At 51.6% G+C, this 21,267-nt stretch overlaps 2 protein-coding genes across 3 annotated transcripts in view; one reads left to right on the top strand and one right to left on the bottom strand.

The window, feature by feature from the left end:
• Positions 1 to 21,267, bottom strand: part of pinx1 (PIN2 (TERF1) interacting telomerase inhibitor 1) — a 201,796-nt gene that overhangs the window by 8,299 nt on the left and 172,230 nt on the right. The window contains exon 7 of one of the 2 annotated variants that reach the window (XM_072499037.1): positions 19,994 to 20,890. The exons of the other annotated variant lie outside the window; for it this stretch is intronic. Within the exon in view, the coding sequence (XP_072355138.1) occupies positions 20,249 to 20,890 (642 nt within the window). The 3' untranslated portion in view covers positions 19,994 to 20,248. Of the gene's footprint in view, positions 1 to 19,993; positions 20,891 to 21,267 lie in introns of those variants that run through there. 2 annotated transcript variants of the gene reach the window in all.
• LOC140411157 (zona pellucida sperm-binding protein 3-like) lies at positions 3,101 to 4,958 on the top strand. The gene is made up of 6 exons (XM_072500224.1): positions 3,101 to 3,200; positions 4,108 to 4,223; positions 4,302 to 4,405; positions 4,495 to 4,672; positions 4,738 to 4,864; positions 4,944 to 4,958. The coding sequence occupies exons 2-6, from the start codon at positions 4,108 to 4,110 to the stop codon at positions 4,956 to 4,958; spliced, it is 540 nt and encodes a 179-aa protein (XP_072356325.1). The 5' UTR covers positions 3,101 to 3,200.

Here is a 21,267-nt window from a genome sequence, read left to right on the forward strand (position 1 = left end):
CATCCCAGTTCGGGGCATATACGTTTACCAAAACCACCGTCTCCCCCTGTAGTTTGCCACTCACCATCACGTATCTGCCCCCGCTATCCGCTACTATAGTCTTTGCCTCAAACATTACCCGCTTCCCCACTAATATAGCCACCCCCCTGTTTTTCGCATCTAGCCCCGAATGGAACACCTGCCCCACCCAACCTTTGCGTAGTCTCCCCTGGTCTATCAGTTTCAAGTGCGTTTCCTGTAACATAACCACGTCTGCCTTAAGTTTCTTAAGGTGTGCGAGTACCCGTGCCCTCTTTATCGGCCCGTTCAGCCCTCTCATGTTCCACGTAATCAGCCGGGTTGGGGACTTTTTACCCTCCCCCCCCCCCCCTTGTCGATTAGCCATCCCCTTTTTTCCAGCTCCTCACCCGGTTCCCACACAGCTGTGTCCCCCCCAGGCGGTTCCCCCCCGCCCATCCCACCCCATGCCAGCTCCCCCCTCTCCCCAGCAGCAGCAGCCCAATAATTCCCCCCTCCCACCCCCCCCGCCCATCCCACCCCATGCCAGCTCCCCCCTCTCCCCAGCAGCAGCAGCCCAATAATTCCCCCCTCCCACCCCCCCCCGCTAGATCCCCCACTAGCGTAGTTACACCCCCCATGTTGCTCCCAGAAGTCAGCAAACTCTGGCCGACCTCGGCTTCCCCCCGTGACCTCGGCTCGCACCGTGCGACGCCCCCTCCTTCCTGCTTCCCTATTCCCGCCAAGATTATCATGGCGCGGGAACCGAGCCCGCGCTTCCCCCTTGGCCCCGCCCCCAATGGCCAACGCCCCATCTCCTCCACCTCCTTTCCTCCCCCCACCACCTCCTGTGGAAGAAAGAAAAGTTACCACATCGCAGGATTAATAACATAAAACTCCTCTTTCCCCCCTTTTTACCCCCCTCTTCGGCCCCCATACTCGCCCCACCACTTTGTTTCAAACCTTCTTTTTTTAATAACCCGCTCATTCCAATTTTTCTTCCACGATAAAAGTCCACGCCTCATCCGCCGTCTCAAAGTAGTGGTGCCTCCCTTGATATGTGACCCACAGTCTTGCCGGTTGCAGCATTCCGAATTTTATCTTCTTTTTGTGAAGCACCGCCTTGGCCCGATTAAAGCTCGCCCTCCTTCTCGCCACCTCCGCACTCCAGTCTTGGTATACGCGGATCACCGCGTTCTCCCACCTACTGCTCCGAGTTTTCTTTGCCCATCTAAGGACCATCTCTTTGTCCTTAAAAAGGAGGAATCTCACCACTATGGCTCTAGGAGTTTCTCCTGCTCTCGGTCCTCACGCCATCACTCGGTATGCTCCCTTTTGTGTTCAGTTTAGTGAGATGACGTAGTTCAGTGTTCTTCAAAGTCGGGGGCGCGACCTGCGGGTAGGTCGCGGGCAGGTGTCGGGAGGGTCGCGGAGTCGTTGTCCGTGGCGCTCCCGATCGCGCAAATCCCCACGCAGCAGCCGGCTTTTCATAACGCCGGCTGCAAGCGGCCGCGAACATGTTTAAAACAAAACATTTGGACGCACTGTGCAGGTGCGCATGCGCGCCGATCATCAGGCACGCATGCGCAGTGCGGCCGCTATTTTTTTTAACGGTTGCAGCTTTTTGTTTTACAAGTTCTGTCGTGAGAGTTCGGGGGGGTTTTATTCGTTTTTTTCATTTATTTTATTCATTTTATTTTTTTTACAAGTTCGGGGGGGTTTTATTCATTTTTTTCATTTATTTTACTCATATTATTTTTCTTTTTTTTTACAAGTTCGGGGGGGGGGGTTTATTTGATACAATTTCCTCCATTTTTGTCAGCAGCAAACAAGGTAAGAGAAAATGGTGGGTCGCGCAGGTCGGCCGGCGTGGGTCACGAAGGTCGCCCGGCGTGGGTAGCGAAAGTCAGCCGGGTTGGGTTACGAACGTTAGCCGGTTGGTAAAAATGGGTCCCCAGAAAAAAAGTTTGAAGAACACTGATGTAGTTAATGGGAGCCAGGAGTTGAAGCACTCAGCTGTTAAGGTTTTCAGTGTTAGCTTTTGGCTGGAAGTTGAGCCGAGAATGTTTCTGAAGAAATACAGTCAGAGATTCTGCATTACTCTGACAGGGTGCCAGGTGTCTTTCTTTCAAACCGTCTCAAAAGATCTTTCTTTCACAAACTGGAGTGTCTAGACATCTCTAGATAGCAAGTATTCCTGAGTGCTAACTGTATTTATAAATGGATTGTGACCTGAAATAGTTTTGTTGTTTGAGTGGAAATAAAGTTAGCAGTTAAGGATTATTCGGTCACTACATTAATTAGCATTGTTTGAGGAGTAATTGTAAGCTATTGTCTTGTTTTGGGGTGTCACGGTAGCCCAGTGGTTAGTACTGTTGCTTCACAGCGCCACGATCCCAGGTTCGATTCCTGGCTTGGGTCACTGTCTGTGCGGAGTCTGCAAGTTCGCCCCATGTCTGTGTGGATTTCCTCCAGGTGCTTTGGTTTCCTCCCACATGTCCTGAAAGACATGCTGGTAGGTAATTTGGACATTCTAAATTCTCCCTCCGTGTACCCGAATAGGCGCTGGAGTGTGGCGACTAAGGAATTTTCACAGTGAGTTCATTAACTTACATTATTGTGACAATAAGAAAGATTATTATTATTATTTGGGCAGTGCCCCTATCAGGAGCGGCTCCTTTTAATTTGTCCCTGAGCTTGTTTCTTTTTGTATAATTAGTTGATTGACCTCAAAAGAGTTCAGGTGAGTACTGGTTGTGAGTATAAAAGGTGCTGCTCCCTGGTGGACAGGATGGTTCAGTTGTTTGGTATCATGTTGGATTTTGGAGTGAGGGCTTTGGTCCCAGTGCTGGTGTTAGCTGGAACTGTTTGTTCCTCTGATACTTGGCAACAGTTTCTAGGCCAGAGGTTTCCATGGAGCAGAGTCAAAGCCACCTCTGTGCCTCAGAGACTCCCTCCTTCTCCCTTTGGTTCCCATTTCCGTGTGTCTGAGGGTCAAAGTGTGTCTCCACTGCAGACTGTGATGGTGCAGTGTGCAGAGGACAAGCTGCTGGTCAGGGTCCAGCTGGATTTATTTGGAACCAGGCACCTGATTAAAGCTGCTGACCCTGGGTGCAGCAGGTTGTTGGCCAACCAGGATCTACTCTCAGAACCACATTGTCCTCTTTGACTATGGGCTCCATGAGTGTGGCAGCAAATTGCAGGTAATGTCAAACCTCAACTCTAGCTCTAAGCTTAGGCTGGAGATTGTTCTACACTCTTCATTCCATTGGTGAGATGTCATTGATATTGAGGAGATACTGGTCTCCTGCGTCTTAAACCCCCAAACTAGCTTTCTAATTCTGGATTGTACTTTGGTCGGAGTCTCGTCAACCTTGTGACATCGACCCCATTGGTCTGGAAGCTTCCCTTTTTGGTTCCTCCAAGCTTTATCTCTTTTTGATTTTCTGCTCTATTTCCCCTACCCCACCTCCCTCCCTCATTCGGATCAATTGGACTGAAGGTTTAGTTTAAGCCAATTTGGGTTTGGAGCTAATGAACAGAATGAAATGGGAATTCAGTTGGATTGGACCCAAGAGGAACTACACTTTCCATTTTCCCAGTCATTGGAATCAATGGGGCCCTGGATCAAACTGTTCTATTTCCAGCTCCATATTATTGTCAACTTGTGGCTCCTTTTCATGTTAACTGAAGCTCTCCTTTTATTGAATCCATTCCATGTTAATTGATCCTGGTCTTGTGCTAATGATCTCTCTTTCTATAAACTGTTGTGGGTTGCTGAGCACCAATAATAACGATGAGGCCATACAGCCCTTCCAGCCTGTCCCTGATCATTAAGATCAGGGCTGAATGCCCACCACCTCCATGTCCCTGTGTCACAATGATTCCCTTAATGTCCAAAAATAAATTCATCTGTCCTGAATGTTCTCTGACTGAACATTTCCAGCCACCTGCATAGACTCTCCAGCTGGGGCCCAGCAGGCTCATTGCACTGACCCTGTCAAACTCCTTGAATTGTTTTAATTGGATGGGGTGAGTTCATTGTTAGCCCCTGTGTAGAACTTTCTCAATTCAGATCAGTTCTTCATTCCTTAACCTGGTGTCTTTCAGATGTCTGGAGATTTCCTGATCTACACCACCCACCTGACCCACAGCCCAGAGTATCATGGATCTGTCATTGTGAGAACGAATGGAGCTGTCGTTCCCATTGAGTGTCGTTACTTTAGGTGAGAATCCTTATTCTAAGATTCACAGCTGCTGGTGTTCTCTGAAGTTGTCCTAAAATGACTTTGCTGTCTTTCCAGGAAGGGCAATGTGAGCAGTAACCCCATCAGGCCCACCTGGATCCCATTCAGCCCCACCAGGTCTGGAGAAGGACATCTTTCATTCTCCCTGCGCCTAATGAATGGTATGTGATGGGTGGATGGAGTGAGTTCCTGTCTTCACTCACTGGGAGTGACACCCACTGTCTCCAACCCTTGTCCTCTTGTTCTTCAGGTGACTGGCTCACAGAGCGCACTTCCACTGTCTACTACCTGGGTGACCTCATTCACATTGAGGCCTCTGTTTCAATGAGCAACCACATGCCCCTGAAGCTCTACATTGACCGCTGTGTAGCTACATTGAGCCCAGACAAGGACTCCACCCCGAGATACAGCATTATTGACTACAATGGGTAAGGAGCTCTCTGCTTTCTCCGGCTGCTCTCATCTCACTTGATTCACTTCATGTCCCTTTCAGTTGCCTCCTGGACAGCAAAGCTGAGGACTCCTTTTCAACCTTTGTGTTGCCAAGTGGCGAGCGGGAGATGGACAAGCTCCGGTTTGACCTAGATTCATTCTGTTTCTTTGGAGATGACCGTTCCTTGGTAAGAGGAAACTGGTCATTGGGATCTCTGTATATGGAGGGAGTCATTAAATAACTACTTTTGTTCATGTTCCCTTCAGATTTTCGTCACCTGAAAGTAGCTCCAGTGGATCGGAGAGATTCCAGGAACTAAGCTTGTACTTTCCAGAAGACACAGAATTTGTAAGTGCCCTTTCTCTCTCTCTCTCTCTCTCTCCCTCAGAGATGGGTTTTGGTGGAGAGGGGTGGGTTTTGGTGGAGAAGTGATGCACAACCCAGTTGGTTGACTGCTTTGTCTTGTTTAGCTGGACCCCATTGGAGGAATCGAGCATTGACATTTGTGCTTGTTGCCGTGTGGGTAACTGTGCCACAAGGGAGCTGTGATTTGGATCCAGAGGAAGGAGAGATCTTGTAGCTGAAGCTGGTAGGACACTGATCCTCCAGATGTTGGAGATTTCCCCTTTCCCCTCTCTAACTGGAATGTTTGATATTGCAGAGAGTGAAGTTGGATTGAAGTGGGAGGCTGAGGCCTCACTTGGACCCCTGATCATTCTGGATACTGATGTGACCAACCTGGCAATGGACTCCCTGAATGAGGGAAGGATGCAGGAGAGGTCTCCAGGTGGTGAGTTGGCTGACTGCTGGTTTCCATTTTCCCATCAGTGTTTCCTTCACTAACCATTGGTTTCTCATTGGTTTGTAGGTGTGGGGTCTGAGGTGATCCTGACCCTGACTGTGACGGCTGTCTCTCTCTGCTTCATTGATCACCTTGTTCCGGTACAGGAAACGCAATCAAACTCTGTTCACCCAGTCATCAAATTAATTATCAATAAAGCAGTGATTCCTTGTGTCGGGGAGCTGATTAGTCTCTTCATTTTGTTTAAGTCCATTGAAATAATAGCTGGGGGACTTCCGGTTGCAGCTATGCAGAGCTAAGTCGCACATTCAGCAGCTCCCGCTTAAAAACTGACTTTTAGGGCCTGTAACTGCACTTGTTCGACATTTCCTGGTGTGGGAAGGGGACAGCAACATTCCCCGATTGTATGGATTGGACCAGGAGTGGGGAGATTGTATTAAAAAAAAAAAAAAAAAAAAATTTTAAGTGGCATTGAAACAAAGATGGCAGGTAAGGTTTGACGAGATGGAGAACCAGTTGAGGCAGAAAAACCTGTGGGTCCTGGGTCTCCTGGAGGGATCGGACATGGGGGCCTACGTGGTCACCATGCTGAATTTGCTGATAGGAGCGGGGGCCTTTCAGGGGCCCTGGGAGCTGGAGGGGCCCCACAGAGTGCTGGCGAGGAGGCCCAAGCCCAGCGAGCCGCCGCGGGCGGTGCTGATGCGGTTCCACCAGTTTGCTGATCAAGTGTTAAGTTGGGCCAAGAAGGAGCGGAGCAGCAGGTCGGAGAACGCAGAGGTCTGGATCTACCAGGATTGGAGTGCGGAGGTGGCGAAGAAGAGGGCCGGTTACAACCGGGCGAAGGCAGTGCTGCATAGGAAGGGGGTGAAGTTCGGTATGCTGCAGCCGGTGCGTCTGGGTCACCTATAAGGATCGATACCATTATTTTGAGTCCCCAGAGGAGGTGTGGGCCTTTGTTCAGGCTGAAAAACTGGACTCTGAATAAGGGTCGGGGACGAGGGCTCGCGGTGGAGGGATGGTTGGGTTATGTTTCGAGGGGGAGTTCTTTGTTTTTTGGGGGTTGATTGGGCATTGTTTTGATTAGATCCGCCAAGTGGGCTTTGGGGGGGGGGGGAGGGAAGAGAAGGGAGGAGAGAGGCCTGAGTTGGAGGTTGTGGGAATCGGCCTGGAAAGGGATCTGCGCTGGGGAGGTGGGGCCAGGCGAGTGGGAAGCGTGGGCTTTTTCCCGCGTTTAGGGCTGAAGGGGTGGGGCCGGAGCTGAAAAGCACGGGCTTTTTCTCCCGTGCTGGGAGTGGAATGGATGTGATCCTGCTGGTGGACAAGGGAGGGGGAAGTTCCCCACGGGGGGGGGGAGAGAAAGGAGAGAGAAAGAGGAGGAGAGACCAGGTTGCTGCTGGAATGGCCAAGGGGGAGCTGGAGTTGGTAGCGGGGGGGGGGGCACGTGGCTGGCCGAGGAAGGGCTATGGCTAGTCAGCGGGGGAGGGGGGGGGGGGGTGAGTAGCACCCTGATCCGGCTGATAACCTGGCATGTAAAGGGACTGAATGGGCTGGTCAAGCGGGCCCGGATGTTCGCGCACCTGAAGGCGGATGTGGCCATGCTTCAGGAGACACACCTGAGGGTGGCAGATCAGGTAAGGTTGAAAAAGGGGTGGGTCGGGCAGGTGTTTCATTTGGGTTTGGATGAAAAAAAAACGGGGTGGGGAAGAGTGTCGTTCGAGGCGTCACGCATTGTGGTAGAAAATGGCGGTAGGTATCTGATGGTAAGTGGCAAGCTGCAGGGGGAGCGGGTGGTGTTGGTCAATGTATACGGCCCGAATTGGGTTCATACAGCGTATGTTGGGCCGGATTCTGGACCTGGAGACTGGTCCTGATAATGGGGGGGATTTCAACACTGCATTGGATCACTCTAGGTCTAGGACGGGCAGGAGGCTGGCGGCGGCCAAGGTACTGAGGGGGTTCACGGGCCAAATTGGAGGGGTGGATCCATGGGAGGTTTGCGAGGCCGGGGGCCAGGGAATTTTCATTCTTCTCCCATGGCCACAAGGCCTACTCCCGGATTGACTTTTTTGTCATGAGCAGGGCGCTGATTCCAAGGGTGGAGGATAGGGAGTACTCGGCGATAGCCATATCTGACCATGCTCTGCACTGGGTGGACCTTGAGTTGGGGAAGGAGAGGGACCAGCGCCCGCTGTGGCGCCTAGTGGTGGGGTTGCTGGCGGACGAGGAGGTGAGCGGGTGGGTCCGGAATGTATAGAGGTACCTGGAGGCTAATGACAATGGGGGAGGTGCAAGTAGGGGTGGTCTGGGAGGCGGTGGCCAGAGGAGAGCTGATCTCCATTAGGGCACACAAGGAGAGGAGGTACGTGGAGGCCCCGGAGGAGGGATTGCTTGGGGAGCGGCATAGCCTCCAGGCTAAGTTCGATTTGTTGACCAGGAAGGCGAGGGGGCGGTATATGAATATGGAGAAAAGGCGAGCGGATGCTGGTGCACCAGCTTCGGAAGCGAAAGGCATCTCGGGAGATCGGGGGAATTGGGGATGGAGGAGGGAGCACAGTGCGGTGGGTATCAATGGGATCTTCAGGGACTTCTACGAGGAACTGTACCGGTCTGAGCCCCCACTGGAAGAGGGGTCGCTTCCTGGACCGACTTGAGGTTTCCGAAGGTGGAGGAGGGGCAGGTGACGGGGTTGGGGGCGCTGGTTGTGTTGGAGGAGTTGGTCAAAGGGATAGGGAATATGCAGGTGGGGAAGGCACCGGGGCCGGATGGGTTCCTGGATGAATTTTACAAGTATGCGGACCTGCTGGGCCCGCTGTTGGTAAGGACCTTCAACAACGCAAGGGAAGGGGTGGCTCTGCACCCCCCCCCCCCCCCTCCCGACTATGTCTAGAGCGCTGATTTCCCTGATCCTGAAATGGGATAAGGAGCCCCTACAGTGTGGGTCATACAGGCCGATCTCATTCTTAAATGGAGATGCAAAGATTTTGGCCATGAGGATAGAGGACTGTGTGCCGCAGGTCATACACGAGGATCAGACGGGGTTTGTGAAAGGGAGGCAGTTGAATATTAATGTACGGAGGCTCTTGAATGTTATAATGATGCTGGCGATGGACGGCGAGGCGGAGACAGTGGCGGTGATGGATGCGGAGAAGGCCTTTTGATAGGGTGGAGTGGGGGTACCTGTGAGAGGTGTTAAAGGTTCGGGGAGGGGTTCGTCAGGTGGGTGAGGCGGCTATGAGACCCCGGTGGCGAGTGTGGCCACGAACAGAAGGAGGTCAGTATTTCCGGCTACACCAGGGGACGAGGCAGGGGTGTCCCCGTCCCCCCCTGCTCTTTGCGCGGGCGATTGAACACCTGGCCATGGGTTTGAGGGAGTCGAGGAACTGGAGGGGAGTGGGGAGGAGCATCGGGTGTCGCTCTATGCGGGTGATTTGCTGCTATATGTGGCGGACCCGGTGGGGGGAATGCCGGAGGTGATGAGGTTCATTGGGGAGTTTGGAAATTTCGCCAGGTACGAGCTTAATATGGGAAAGAGCGAGTTGTTCGTAGTGCACCCGGGGACCAGGAGAAGGGGGTTTGGTGAGTTCCCGCTAAAAATGGCGGAGAGGAATTTTTGTTCCTGTTCCAATGCCTCCCCATCCTGATCTGCAGGGCCTTCTTCAGGCGCGTTAACAGGAGTGTTATGGGGTGTGGTGAATGGAACTCCTGTTAATTCACCAGTGCACTGTGATATCATGTTACTGCTGTATCGTGTTACGTTGTGTTTAACCCTGTGGGCTCCACCTGTGGGCCATTGTACGGCTTCACCCACGGGGGGATATGTCGGGGCATGTACGGGCTCGCCCCTCCACCCCTTACAGGAAGTATAAAGGCAGCTGACCAGCGGGGCCGCATTCATTGTTGTACCAGTCACAGGCAGGCTCAGTTCTAAGCTGATTAAAACCACGGTTTACTTCTCAACGTGTCTCTCAGTGAATTGATGGTCTCATCATGGGGTTTGTGTGGGCGCAGAAGACCCCACGGGGGGTGAGAAGGGTGTTCCTGGAGCGGTGCAGGGATGGGGGGCTGGTTGGCGCTGCCTAATGTCTGTGGGTATTATTGGGCCGCCAATGTGGCGATGGTGCGTAAGTGGGTGATGGAGGGGGATGAAGCGGCGTGGAAGAGGCTGGCGATGGCATCCTGTGTGGGCACGAGCCTGGAGGCTCTGGTGACGGCACCGCAGCCGCTTCCTCCAACAAGGTATACCACTAGCCCGGTGGTGGCGGCTACCCTGAGAATTTGGGGGCATTGGAGACGTCACGGGGGGAGGTGGGGGGAGGTGGGGGCCTTGGTGTGGTCCCCAATTCAGGGGAACCACCGGTTTGTCCCGGGGAGGATGGATGGAGGGTTTCTGAGCTGGCACAGGGCAGGTATTAGAAGGATGGGGGACCTGTTTGTGGACGGGAAGTTCGCAAGCCTGCGTGAGCTGGAAAGTTTGGCGCGCCCCCCCCCCCCCCCCCCCCCGCTCTCCGGGGAACACCTTCAGATATATGCAGGTAAGGGCGTTTGTTTGGCAGCAGGTGGTGGAGTTCCCACTGTTGCCACCACGCGGGATCCAGGACCGGCTCCTGTCAGGGGAGTGGTCTGGCGAGGGGAGGATCTCTGCAACGTATCAGGTGATGCAGGAGGAGGAGGAGGCCTCGATGGAGGAGCTACAGGGTAAGTGGCAGGAGGAGTTGGGTGAAGAGATTGACGAGGGGATGTGGGGGGATGCCCTGGGGAGGGTGAACTCTTCCTTCTCTTGCACTAGGCTCAGCCTCATACAATTTAAGGTGCTGCATAAGGCTCACATGACCGGGGCAAGGATAAGCGGTTCTTTGGGTGCGAGGTTAGGTGCTCAAGGAGCCCAGCAAATCACACCCACATGTTCTGGGCCTGCCCAGCGCTGGAGGACTTTTGGAAGGGTGTAGTGAGGACCATGTCGAGGGTGGTAGGTTGCAGGGTCAAGCCGGGCTGGGGGCTCGCAATATTTGGGGTGGCAGAGGGGTCGGGAGTGCAAGAGGCGTAAGAGGCTGGAATTCTGGCCTTGGCGTCCCTGGTAGCCCGGCAAAGGATTCTTCTTCAGTGGAAGGATGCGAGGCCCCCAAGCGTGGAATCCTGGATCAGCGATATGATGGTGGGGTTTATTAAATTGGAGAGGGTGAAATTTGCCTTAAGGGGATCGGTGCAAGGGTTTTTCAGGCGGTGGCAAGACTTCCTGGCAGAACGTTAGAAGATGGTCAGCAGCAACCCGGGGGGGGGGGGGTTGGTTTGTTTTTCTTGAGTGGGCGTGTCGATGAAGGCTGTTAATTTATTATTTATGTATATGGGGGGGGGGGGGTGTTTTCTTTCTGTATTTTGTTGCTGATATTGTGAAATTTGAATTAAAAAAATTATTTATAAAAAAAATTTTTTAAATGGCTGGGGTTTGTGCACTCAAAAGCTCCTTGAATGGTTCTTCTACTTGAGACAGTAGTTTTTATGGGGGATGTTAATTTTGTCTGTTCCAGTCCCCCTCCCCTGTTTGGCCACCCAGTGTGGGGAGGGGGTGCAAGCAGGTCTGGGACCTCCTTGTGGAGCTGAGCCTGGCTGGTGGGGCTGTTTACTGGGGAACATTGTCTGACTGTCGAACTTCATTCAGGTCTCGGATATCTAACTGTTTGCAGGCAAGTGATACAGATGGAATCTGAATCCTGCATAGCTTTTAATTGAGGATAATGGAACAGTGGCCCTCCAATCTTATTATTCTGCTTTTGAGCTCACACATCAGGATTTGGGAATCGAACATTCAAACATCAAAGGAGACATCTTGTTCTGAGCAGGCTTGATGCTGATTGGCCAGAATGAAGACTGGGGCTTAAGAGCTGAGTTTGAATCTTCCTGTGTTAAAGATTGAGGCTGGTCTGAGGTGTTGAAGGATTTGGTAGGCTGGGTCTGCAGAAATAATCCCCTCATAGGGAATTAAGAACAAGGGCACTAGACCTCAAACTGAACCTTTTGGCTAAGGGAACTTGAGGTGAAGCATCGGGGTCAAGATGAGCCTGGAATGAGCCTAGAGGGGGTTGTTGTGACCAGGTTCGATTCCCAGGTTGCTGTCTGTGTGGAGTCTGCACGTTCTCCTGTGTCTGTGGGTTTCCTCCGGGTGCTCCAGTTTCCTCCCACAGTCCAAAGATGTGCGGGTTAAGTGGATTTGTCATGCTAAATTGTACATGCCTGGCGAAGAGCGTGTTCGTCAGGTGGCAATTGCTGGGTTACAGGGGTGGGGTGGGCCTAGGTAGGATCCGCTTTCACGAGCCGGTGTAAACTCAATGGGTTGAATGGCCTCCTTCTGCGCTTTAATTTCTATGACTCTGATTTTAAAGAAGTTTTAATACACCATGTCCCTATTTTGTGTGACATCACTCTTGGAGTGAGGTATTCTTTCCCCTCAGTCATACAAATTTAAAATAACATTTCTCCGTCTTGAGAAAATAAAGTTTGCCATAAGAGGGTCAATGTTGAGGTTGTCTCGGAGGTGGCAGCCATTTGTCGACTTTCTTGTGGAAAATTTAAAATGTTGGCAGAAGTGGCAGTCTGAAGTGGTACATGGTTGAGGTGTGTGAAGATTGGGTCAGGTGGGGAAATGTTTATTTTACCATATCAATATTAATGTTATAAATTTTGCAAATACCTTCATAAAATAACATTGGGAGTTGTTGGGGCCTAGTCCAGCAGCATAACAGGAGACTGGAGATGCTGGGATTGGTCTTGGGAAAGAGGAAGCTTGATGCAGAGACCTAGTACTTGTATTTAAAATTGAGGTTAAAATAGTTGGCAAAAGGACTTTTGGGGAAATGAGAAATTTCTTCACATGTGGTTGGTAAAATCTGAAAGGCGTGATCTGAAAGTGTGGTGGAATCAGTACCGTTCAAAGAGCAACTGGATATGTACTTCAAGGGGGTAATTGAAAGGGACAATGTAGGTAACTCTTTCAAAGAGGCAGCACAGCCAGGACGAGCAGAATGGCCTCTTTCTACACAATAGGATTTGATTATTTTAATTGAAATATTTAATTTACACTGGCATCTGTATTGTTGACTCAATAGATCGAACTATTTCCAGGTATGGCAACCCCATTTACATGTTTAGTAAGCAATGCCACAAAACAATACATTAGCAAATAGAATTGTCAACTTCATGTTCAGATACGAGCAATAGTACAAAACCCAGAAGTCTCCAGGTGAAAGTGAGGAAATATTGTTCTCAAGGAGCAGTTCATTTTAAATAATTATAAACTTTGGAGTGACAGGTGTTCAGATAGGATTAAATATCATAAAATTTACAGTGCAGGCCATTCAGCCCCTCGTGGCTGCACCAGCCCTTGGAAAGAGCACCCTACTTAAACCCACACCTCCATCGTATCCCTGTAACGCCACTATACCATTTTGGATATGGAGGGCAATTTACAACCTGCACATTTTTGGACTCTTGGGAGGAGGACCTGGAGACTCCGCACACATAGTGACGGAAGGCGTGAATTGAACCCAGGATCCTGGCGTTGTGAAGCAACAGTGCTAACCACTATGCTAGCGTGCTGTCCTTGATGTGGATTCTGTACACCTGAGTTCTTGCATAAATCTTCTGAGATGACATCAGCTATCCGGGTACATGCAAAGAATTGAATGTGAATGAACCCGCTCTGGGCTAGATTGATACCTGACTTGGCTGAGGATTTGATCATCAAATTGTCTTGAGAGGAGCAGCCCAACAGAATAGAAACGCTTTCACTGGTTTTGGCAATGGTTAAATCCTCTATCGCAGTTGGTATAAATTACTGACTGGCAAAGCTGTGTAAACAATGTGGTGAACCACTGTATTAGGAGAAGTAAGGTAGGACCTACACTACAGGTTCGCCGGTAGCTCCTGCCGACTGGCTCCGCCCACGGAGAACTGTATAAATATGCATAACCTCCAGGGCCCTGCCATTTCACCAGCTGCAGCAGGAGGCCACGCATCTGACTGTAAAAGCCACAGTTGTACCCAACTTTAGTCTTTGTGCAATTGATCGTGCATCAATTTATTAGTCAGATTTTCCACAGAATGGATATCAGAATTAAGCCCAATCGCCTGCAGCTGGATCCGCACTCGCCCGACGCCAGAAATGACTTTACTCACTGGCTCGCATGTTTTGAGGCCTACATCAATGCGGAGGACCACGTGCCAACGGAGGCTCAGAAGATAAACGCCCTGTACTCCAGACCGAGCTCCAGCGTGTTCCCGTTGATCCAAGACGCCACGAATTACACACAAGCAATGGAACACTACGCGCAGAGGGCAAACACGCTCTTCGCCAGGCATGTACTCGCCACCCACTCGCAACTACCTGGTGAGTCCATCAAAGTCTTACGGCGGGCCCTAATTCCACTCGTCCGGGACAGTGACTGTCAGGCCGTTACGGCCGCCGAACACACATCTCCTCCTGCGCGATGCCTTCGTGATGGTGATTGCTCGGACCGCATCCGAGAACGATTACTGGAAGGGGCCACGCTCGAACTGGTGGAGACGAAAACCTTGGCGCTCTCCATGACGGTCGCATCATGTAACGTGCAATCATACCCCTCCCGCCGCGCTGCCCTGCCTTCGCAATACGCCTGTGGCGCACGCCAATCCGCGCACCCCGGGGGGGTCCCCGCTACTACTTCTGCGGTCAGCAGAACCACCCCCGCCAAAACTGCCCGGCCCGCACTGCCGTTTGTAAAGCCTGCAGTAAAAAGGGCCACTTCGCGGCTGTGCCAGGCCTGCGCAGTCTCTGCGATCGCGCCCGCTATCGCCCCCCTCACCCACGCCAGATGCACAATGGGAGCCGCCATCTTCTCCTCCTGCGTCCATGTGCGACCAATGTTTGCCGCCATCTTGTCACGACCCTGCAATATGAGCACCATGGGTGCCGTCATCTTGTCCCCCACAGGGTCTCCGGATACCCCGACATCGGAACCGCATGCGCTCGCCATCCGATGGCTACCTGCAGCTTGCTTCGATGATGCTGGACCAATCTCGCCCGCGCAAGCTGGCCACCACGTCGACGATGGTGAAAATCAATGGCCACGTGACCCCCTGCCTGCTGGACTCCGGGAGCACCGAAAGCTTCGTTCACCCAGATATGGTAAGGCGCTGCTCCCTCGCGGTCCACCCTGCCAATCAAAGGATCTCCCTAGCATCCGGATCCTACTCCGTCCCGATCCGAGGCTTTTGTACAGTCACCCTCACGGTCCAGGGTGTAGACTTTAATAACTTCCGCCTCTATGTCCTTCCTAATCTTTGCGCTGCACTCCCGTTGGGCCTGGACTTCCAGTGCAACCTCCAGAGCCTCGCCCTCAAATTCGGTGGGCCCTTACCCCCCCCCCCTTACCGTTTGCAGCCTCGCGACCCTCTAGGTCGATCGACCCTCTAGGTCGATCCCCCCCCCTCCCTTTTTGCCAATCTAGCTACGGATTGCAAGCCCGTTGCCACTAGGAGCAAACGGTACAGCACCCAGGACAAGACCTTCATCAGGTCCGAAGTCCAACAGCTGCTTAAGGAGAGTATTGTCGAGGCCAGCAACAGCCCCTGGAGAGCCCAAGTGGTAGTGGTTAAAACTGGGGAGAAACACAGGATGGTCATGGACTACAGCCAGACCATCAATCGGTACACGCAGCTCGACGCGTACCCCCTCCAAGGCATATCTGATATGGTCAATCAGATTGCGCAGTACCGGGTCTTCTCAATAATTGACCTGAAATCCACCTACCACCAGCTCCCCATCCGGAAGTCGGAGTGGCCAAACACGGCCTTCAAGGTGGACGGTCGCCTCTACCACTTCCTTGGGGTCCCTTTCGGTGTCTGAAATGGGGTCTCGGTCTTCCAAAGAGAGATGGACCGAATGGCCGACCAGTACGGTTTGCGGGCCACCTTTCCGTAATTAGATAATGTCACCATCTGCGGCCATGACCAGCAGAACCACGATGCCAACCTCGATTAAATTCCTCCGCACTGCCACTCTTCTCAACCTGACCTATAACAAAGAGAAGTGTGTGTGTTCAGCATGACCCGGTTAGCCATTCTCAGCTAAATAGTCCAAAACGGACGTCTCGGGCCTGACCCCACTGCCCCAATGCCCTCAAACGCTGCCTGGGGTTCTTTTCCTACTACACTGTGGGTCCCAAGGCCCGCCCACTCATCCAGTCCACCCAATTCCCCCTCGCGACCGAGGCACAACGTGCTTTCGCCCACATCAGAGCAGACATCGCCAAGGCCGGGATGCGTGCAATGGACGAGTCACTGCCTTTCCAAATAGAAAGCGACGCTTCAGACGTCGCCCTTGCCGCCACTTTAAACCAGGCAGGCAGACCCCTGGCATTCTTTTCCCGCACCCTTCATGCCTCTGAAATTTGACACTCATCTGTCGAAAAGGAGGCCCAAGCTATCGTTGAAGCTGTGCGGCATTGGAGGCATTACCTGGCCGGTAAGAGATTTACTCTCCTCACTGACCAACGGTCGGTAGCCTTCATGTTCAATAACACACAGTGGGGCAAGATCAAACATGATAAAATCTTGCGATGGAGAATCGATCTCTCCACCTATAATTACGAGATTTTGTATCGCCCCGGTAAACTCGACGAGCCCCCAGACTCCCTCTCCCGAGGTGCATGTGCCAGTGCACAAGTGGACCAACTCCGGGCACACAACAGACAGTCTTTGTCACCCGGGGGTCACTCGATTGTACCATCTGGTCAAAGCTCGCAATCTGCCCTACTCCGTCGAGGAAGTAAGGACAGTCACCAGGGACTGCCAGGTCTGTGCCGAGTGCAAGCCTCACTTCTACCGGCCAGACCGTGCGTGCCTGGTGAAGGCTTCCCGCCCCTTTGAACGCCTCAGCGTGGATTTCAAAGGGCCCCTCCCCCGACCGTAACACGTTCATTCTCAGTGTGGTCGCTGAGTACTCCAGATTCCCCTTCGCCATCCCATGCCCCGATATGACGTCTGCCACCGTCATCAAGGCCCTCCGCACCATCTTCGCTCTGTTTGGTTTCCCCGCCTACATCCAGTGACAGGGGATCCTCATTCATGAGCGATGAGCTGCGTCAGTTCCTGCTCAGCAGGGGTATCGCCTGCAGCAGGACAACCAGCTACAACCTCCGGGGAAATGGGCAAGTAGAATGGGACGGTTTGGAGGGCCGTCCAGCTGGCCCTACGGTCCAGGAACCTCCCAGCCTCTCGCTGGCAGAAGGTCCTCCCTGACGCTCCACACTCCATCCGGTCACTATTGTGCACCGCCACTAATAACACACCCCATGAACGTATTTTTACCTTCCCAGGAAGTCCACATCCGGGGTGCCGCTCCCGACTTGGCTCGCAGCTCCAGGACCGGTCCTTCTCCGTATGCACGTCCGACTCCACAAGGCGGACCCCTTGGTGGACAGGCTTCACCTGCTCCACGCCAACCCTCAATATGCCTACATTGAGTTGTCCGACGGCCGCCAAGCTACTGTCTCACTCAAAGACCTGGCACCGTCAGGTTCCAACCCAACACCCCCCCCCCCTCCCACCGCGCCGCCAATATTGACCCCACCAAACCACCCCTCCTCTTTAACTTACAAGAGGAAGAGGACTTTGGCACACTCCCGGAGTTCCGCGATGACTGGCCAGCAGCAGCACCGCAACCACCGCCATCGGTGCCACCTCCACCACCGACTTCGTAGCCACCGTTACGCCGCTCCCAACGAAGCACCAAAGCACCGGACTGGCTGAACCTTTGGCGGACTCCGGACCGTCAACATGGACTTTTCTTTTTCCTAACACTGTACATAATTGCACTAATTGTATATAGTTTCACGTCACCCCCTGCCGGACTCATTTTTAACAGGGGGTGAATGTGATGAACCACTGTATTAGGAGATGTAAGGTAGGACATGCACTACAGGTTCATCGGTAGCTCCTGCTGGCTGGCTCCGCCCACTGAGAACTGTATAAATATGCGTGACCTACAGTGCCCTGCCATTTCGGCAGCTGCAGCAGGAGGCTATGCATCTGACTGTAATAAAGCCACAGTTGTACCCAACTTTAGTCTTTGTGCAATTGATCGTGCATCAAACTGTACATGATCTATGGAAAGCAATAGCCTTACCTTTCCTAAATATGTTTATCTATAGTGGTCTGGAATTTGTAGTTGTTACAGTGAAAATGTCAGTATTTGCACCACTACAGTGCAAGGCTGATAGCACAACTTCCAGAATCTGCACATCCGTAGTTAAATGTGGAAGTTCCGATTCCCTGCTTCTCCACAGGGTTTGCTGTCCCAGTCTATCAAATACCAAAACTTTTTTAAAGAATCTAGATTAAGCTACCAGAGAGGGTCAGAGAAAAGAATAAATGTAACATAGCTCTCTCAATAAGGAGCCTCACTGGTCAGGAACTTCAACTCTGAAATTTCCAGACCGATCTTCATCCCCAAGGCCATTTCCCAAGGAATAGACCAAATGATTATGGCGTTTGTGTGGGCAACAATCCCTAAAAATACACTGGATAAGAAATGTGGGAGGCCTAGCCCTTCCGAACCTGCAATACTACCACTGGGAAACATAGGGTGGGGACTCTGGAGCGAAGCACTGAGCAGGGAGAACTCCACCAACTCCTGCACAAGGCTAAGCCTCATGCAGCACAAAGTGGTGCACAGAGCGCACCTAACCAGAACCCACATGAACAGGTTCTTCCCGGAGGTGGAAGACCAGTGTGAACGGTGCCAGGGAGGCCCGGCCAACCACACCCACATGTGGGAGGAAGGGGAGCAGCAAGGGAGATACCCAGGGAAAAATCAGAAGGGGACACGGGAAGAGACCAAACAGGAGGCCAGAAGCCATAATAAATAATCTTAATTAGTGTCACAAGGAGGCTTACATTAACACTGCAATGAAATTACTGTGAAAGTCCCGTAGTCACCACACTCCGGCGCCAGTTCGCTACATGGAGGGAGAATTCAGGATGTCTAATTCACCTAACAAGCACGTCTTTCGGGACTTGTGGGAGGAAACCGAGCACCCGGAAGAAACCCACGCAGACACGGGGAGAACGTGCAGACTCTGCATAGACAGTGACCCAATCTGGGAATCAAAGCCAGGTCCCTGGCGCTGTGAAGAAACAGTGCTAACCACTGTGCTGCCCATAATATGGCCAACAGTAACAGAACTATACATCGAACTGTCTCGCTCACCTGTTGTACAATGTACAGATGTAAATATTGCATAAAGTAATATAAAAGGGACAAGGGAGTTCATGATTGGTAGGGCGGGTAGGGACTTAGGGACCTCCAATGTTTGGCTTTTGTAAATTGTATCTGGTCTACACAGACGTGTTTATTTTGTATTGTATAAAATGAAAAACCTGAATAAAAACATTTTTTTTTTAAAAAGAAAAAATTCTAAGTGTCATTTTGGGTGAGTTTGGCAGAGCATTTCTCACCATTTTTTTCAGTGGGTTCCGCAATGGTATTTACCCACACTTAGAGCACGATCTTACCAAAAACAAAGTATTAGTCCTGGGCACCTTGTCACTGCTGGCCTGGCAATATCCCTGCCAGCTCCACCTGGGCACCCTGGCAGAGCCAGGCTGATGCCAGGTGGCAGTGCCAGGGTAGCCAAGTGGCACTGCCAGGGTAGCCAAGTGGCACTGTCAGGGTGCAACGCTGGTAGTGCAAAGGTGCCCGGGTGGCATAATCAGTGCCAGGGTACCACCCTGTCCAGTTACCTGGGGCGATCACCGATCGCCTGGGAGAAGGTCACCTCCCCCCACCACCACCCCCCAAACCAAGTGCTGTTCCACCTGGTCCCCATTTTGGGGCCCCACATCCCCCACCCACAGGTAATTTACTCTCCCCGCCCCCTCCCCCCCCCACACCCCTCCCCCACCAAATGTCACTCGGCTATGAGGTCGCCAAGGGACCCTCCTCTTCATGCCTTTTGAGCCCTCCCCCATTTCAGAACCCCCACCCTATACCCCCCCAACCGTCAGGCGATCCATTCATACCCGCCCTTCATACACCCATCCTTTCATGACCACCCCGAGTGCCCTGGCACTGCCAAGTTGTCTGGGTGTCAGAGGAAGAGCCAGGGTGCCATCCTACCCTGTCCACGACCACCCATGAGTCTCCAATGGCCTGGGAACCCAAGAGTCTCCAATGGCCTAGGACCACCCCCCCACCCCCCAGCGAGGTGCCGTTACGCCTGGCCCCCGTTTCTGTGGACCTCGGGAGAATTGGGCGCCGACATATTTAAATGAGCCGAATGGATCATTTGAGATGTATATCCGGATGTCGCCCAGTGAGGGCGGCGAGATCCAGATTGTGACGTCTCACGAAATCCCGCGAAGCGTTCCGAGCGTCGCAAATCTAGCGAGAGGCCTCTTCCCAGATTTAATGGCCTTGTCGCGTTACCGAGTCGGTCGCGACGAGGCCGTTTGATCGTGCCCTCTATTGTCAATACCCACAAATAAACATACTCATTTTATTTTGTGCATTTATAAGAAAATTGTTTTAACATGCTTTTAATCGCTTTCCTTACTTCAAGTATTCCATCCTCCATTACCAAGCTTACTACTTAAATTTAATTCCAAGAGTTGCTGTGAGGCTACAACGCCCTTAATGTAGAGAACAATTTAAGTACTCTGAAATTAGTAATAAAATAAGTCATTTGGATAGTTTTCAATTAAAAATGTGGCCAACAATTTCGGCATGCCCCAAATCTTCTATTTATTTTCTTTCTTTTTCCTCCTCCTTTCTATTGAATGACAGGATTGAGAAACCTCATCTTCATCCGTGGCTGTTACTTTCTTCTTAGTCTTCTTTCGTTTCTTCTTATTCTCTTCCCAATCCTGCTCATTTTGCTTCTCCGATGACTCATTTACTGCCGAGTACTGTTCAACCTGAACCTCTTCCGATTCAACTTCTCCTAAAGGACAAATATTCTGGTTGAGTGACACCGAATATTTCGCTCTGCTTTTTCTGGAGTTCCTTTTAGTCTTGTAATTTTCCTTAACTGGACTGTCTTCTATCAGACCACTATTTAGTTCTACATCACCTTCACCCTCGACTTGCTTTGTGGGTAGAGACAGTTTGTTGAAGTTACAAATCCCGTCAGCATCTCCTCTGCAGCGTTTTTTCTTCTTTTTGGATTTCATTTTTACTTCTTCGAATGAATTCAAATCATCTCCTTCGAGTTCCTGAACAGCACTGCTTCGATCGATCTCTTGCCCTGTTTTTGATTTTTTCAGTTGAGCCATCCTGTTGGCAAAGTACTCCTGCACCGTAATAGAACTAGTCACAGTGTTTATTTCCTCTGTGGCACTGGTGGCCTTTGGGTCATCAACAGGCACTAAACAGGCATCGCTCTGAAAAACATTAACATACAGCATTAAACATACTTGTGCTGGAGACAAAATGCTGTTTAAGTTTCTGCATGACCATGTTGTGAAAAGATTACAGAAGGCAAATTATAACTTCCACAAGATTCAATGTGCTTACAGCAACCTGAGCCTGGCACATGTAAAGAAATCTTGGTCAAGCATCAGTCTGTTATTTGTATTTAGTTAAATCAGTGATGATGAACAAGTTCAGTTATTAAATGTACAACATGAACAGAAATTTCTGGAAATATTTGGGCAGCACCGGTAGAGAAACAGCGGGCAATTCTCCAGCCGCATTGCGCCCAGTGCAAATTCTGCGAAGTCGGGAAAATCCTGGGAGAGGCCCGAAGAGGGATTTGCGC

This window comes from Scyliorhinus torazame, chromosome 4 (assembly GCF_047496885.1).
Source record: "Scyliorhinus torazame isolate Kashiwa2021f chromosome 4, sScyTor2.1, whole genome shotgun sequence".
Taxonomy (NCBI): domain Eukaryota; kingdom Metazoa; phylum Chordata; class Chondrichthyes; order Carcharhiniformes; family Scyliorhinidae; genus Scyliorhinus; species Scyliorhinus torazame.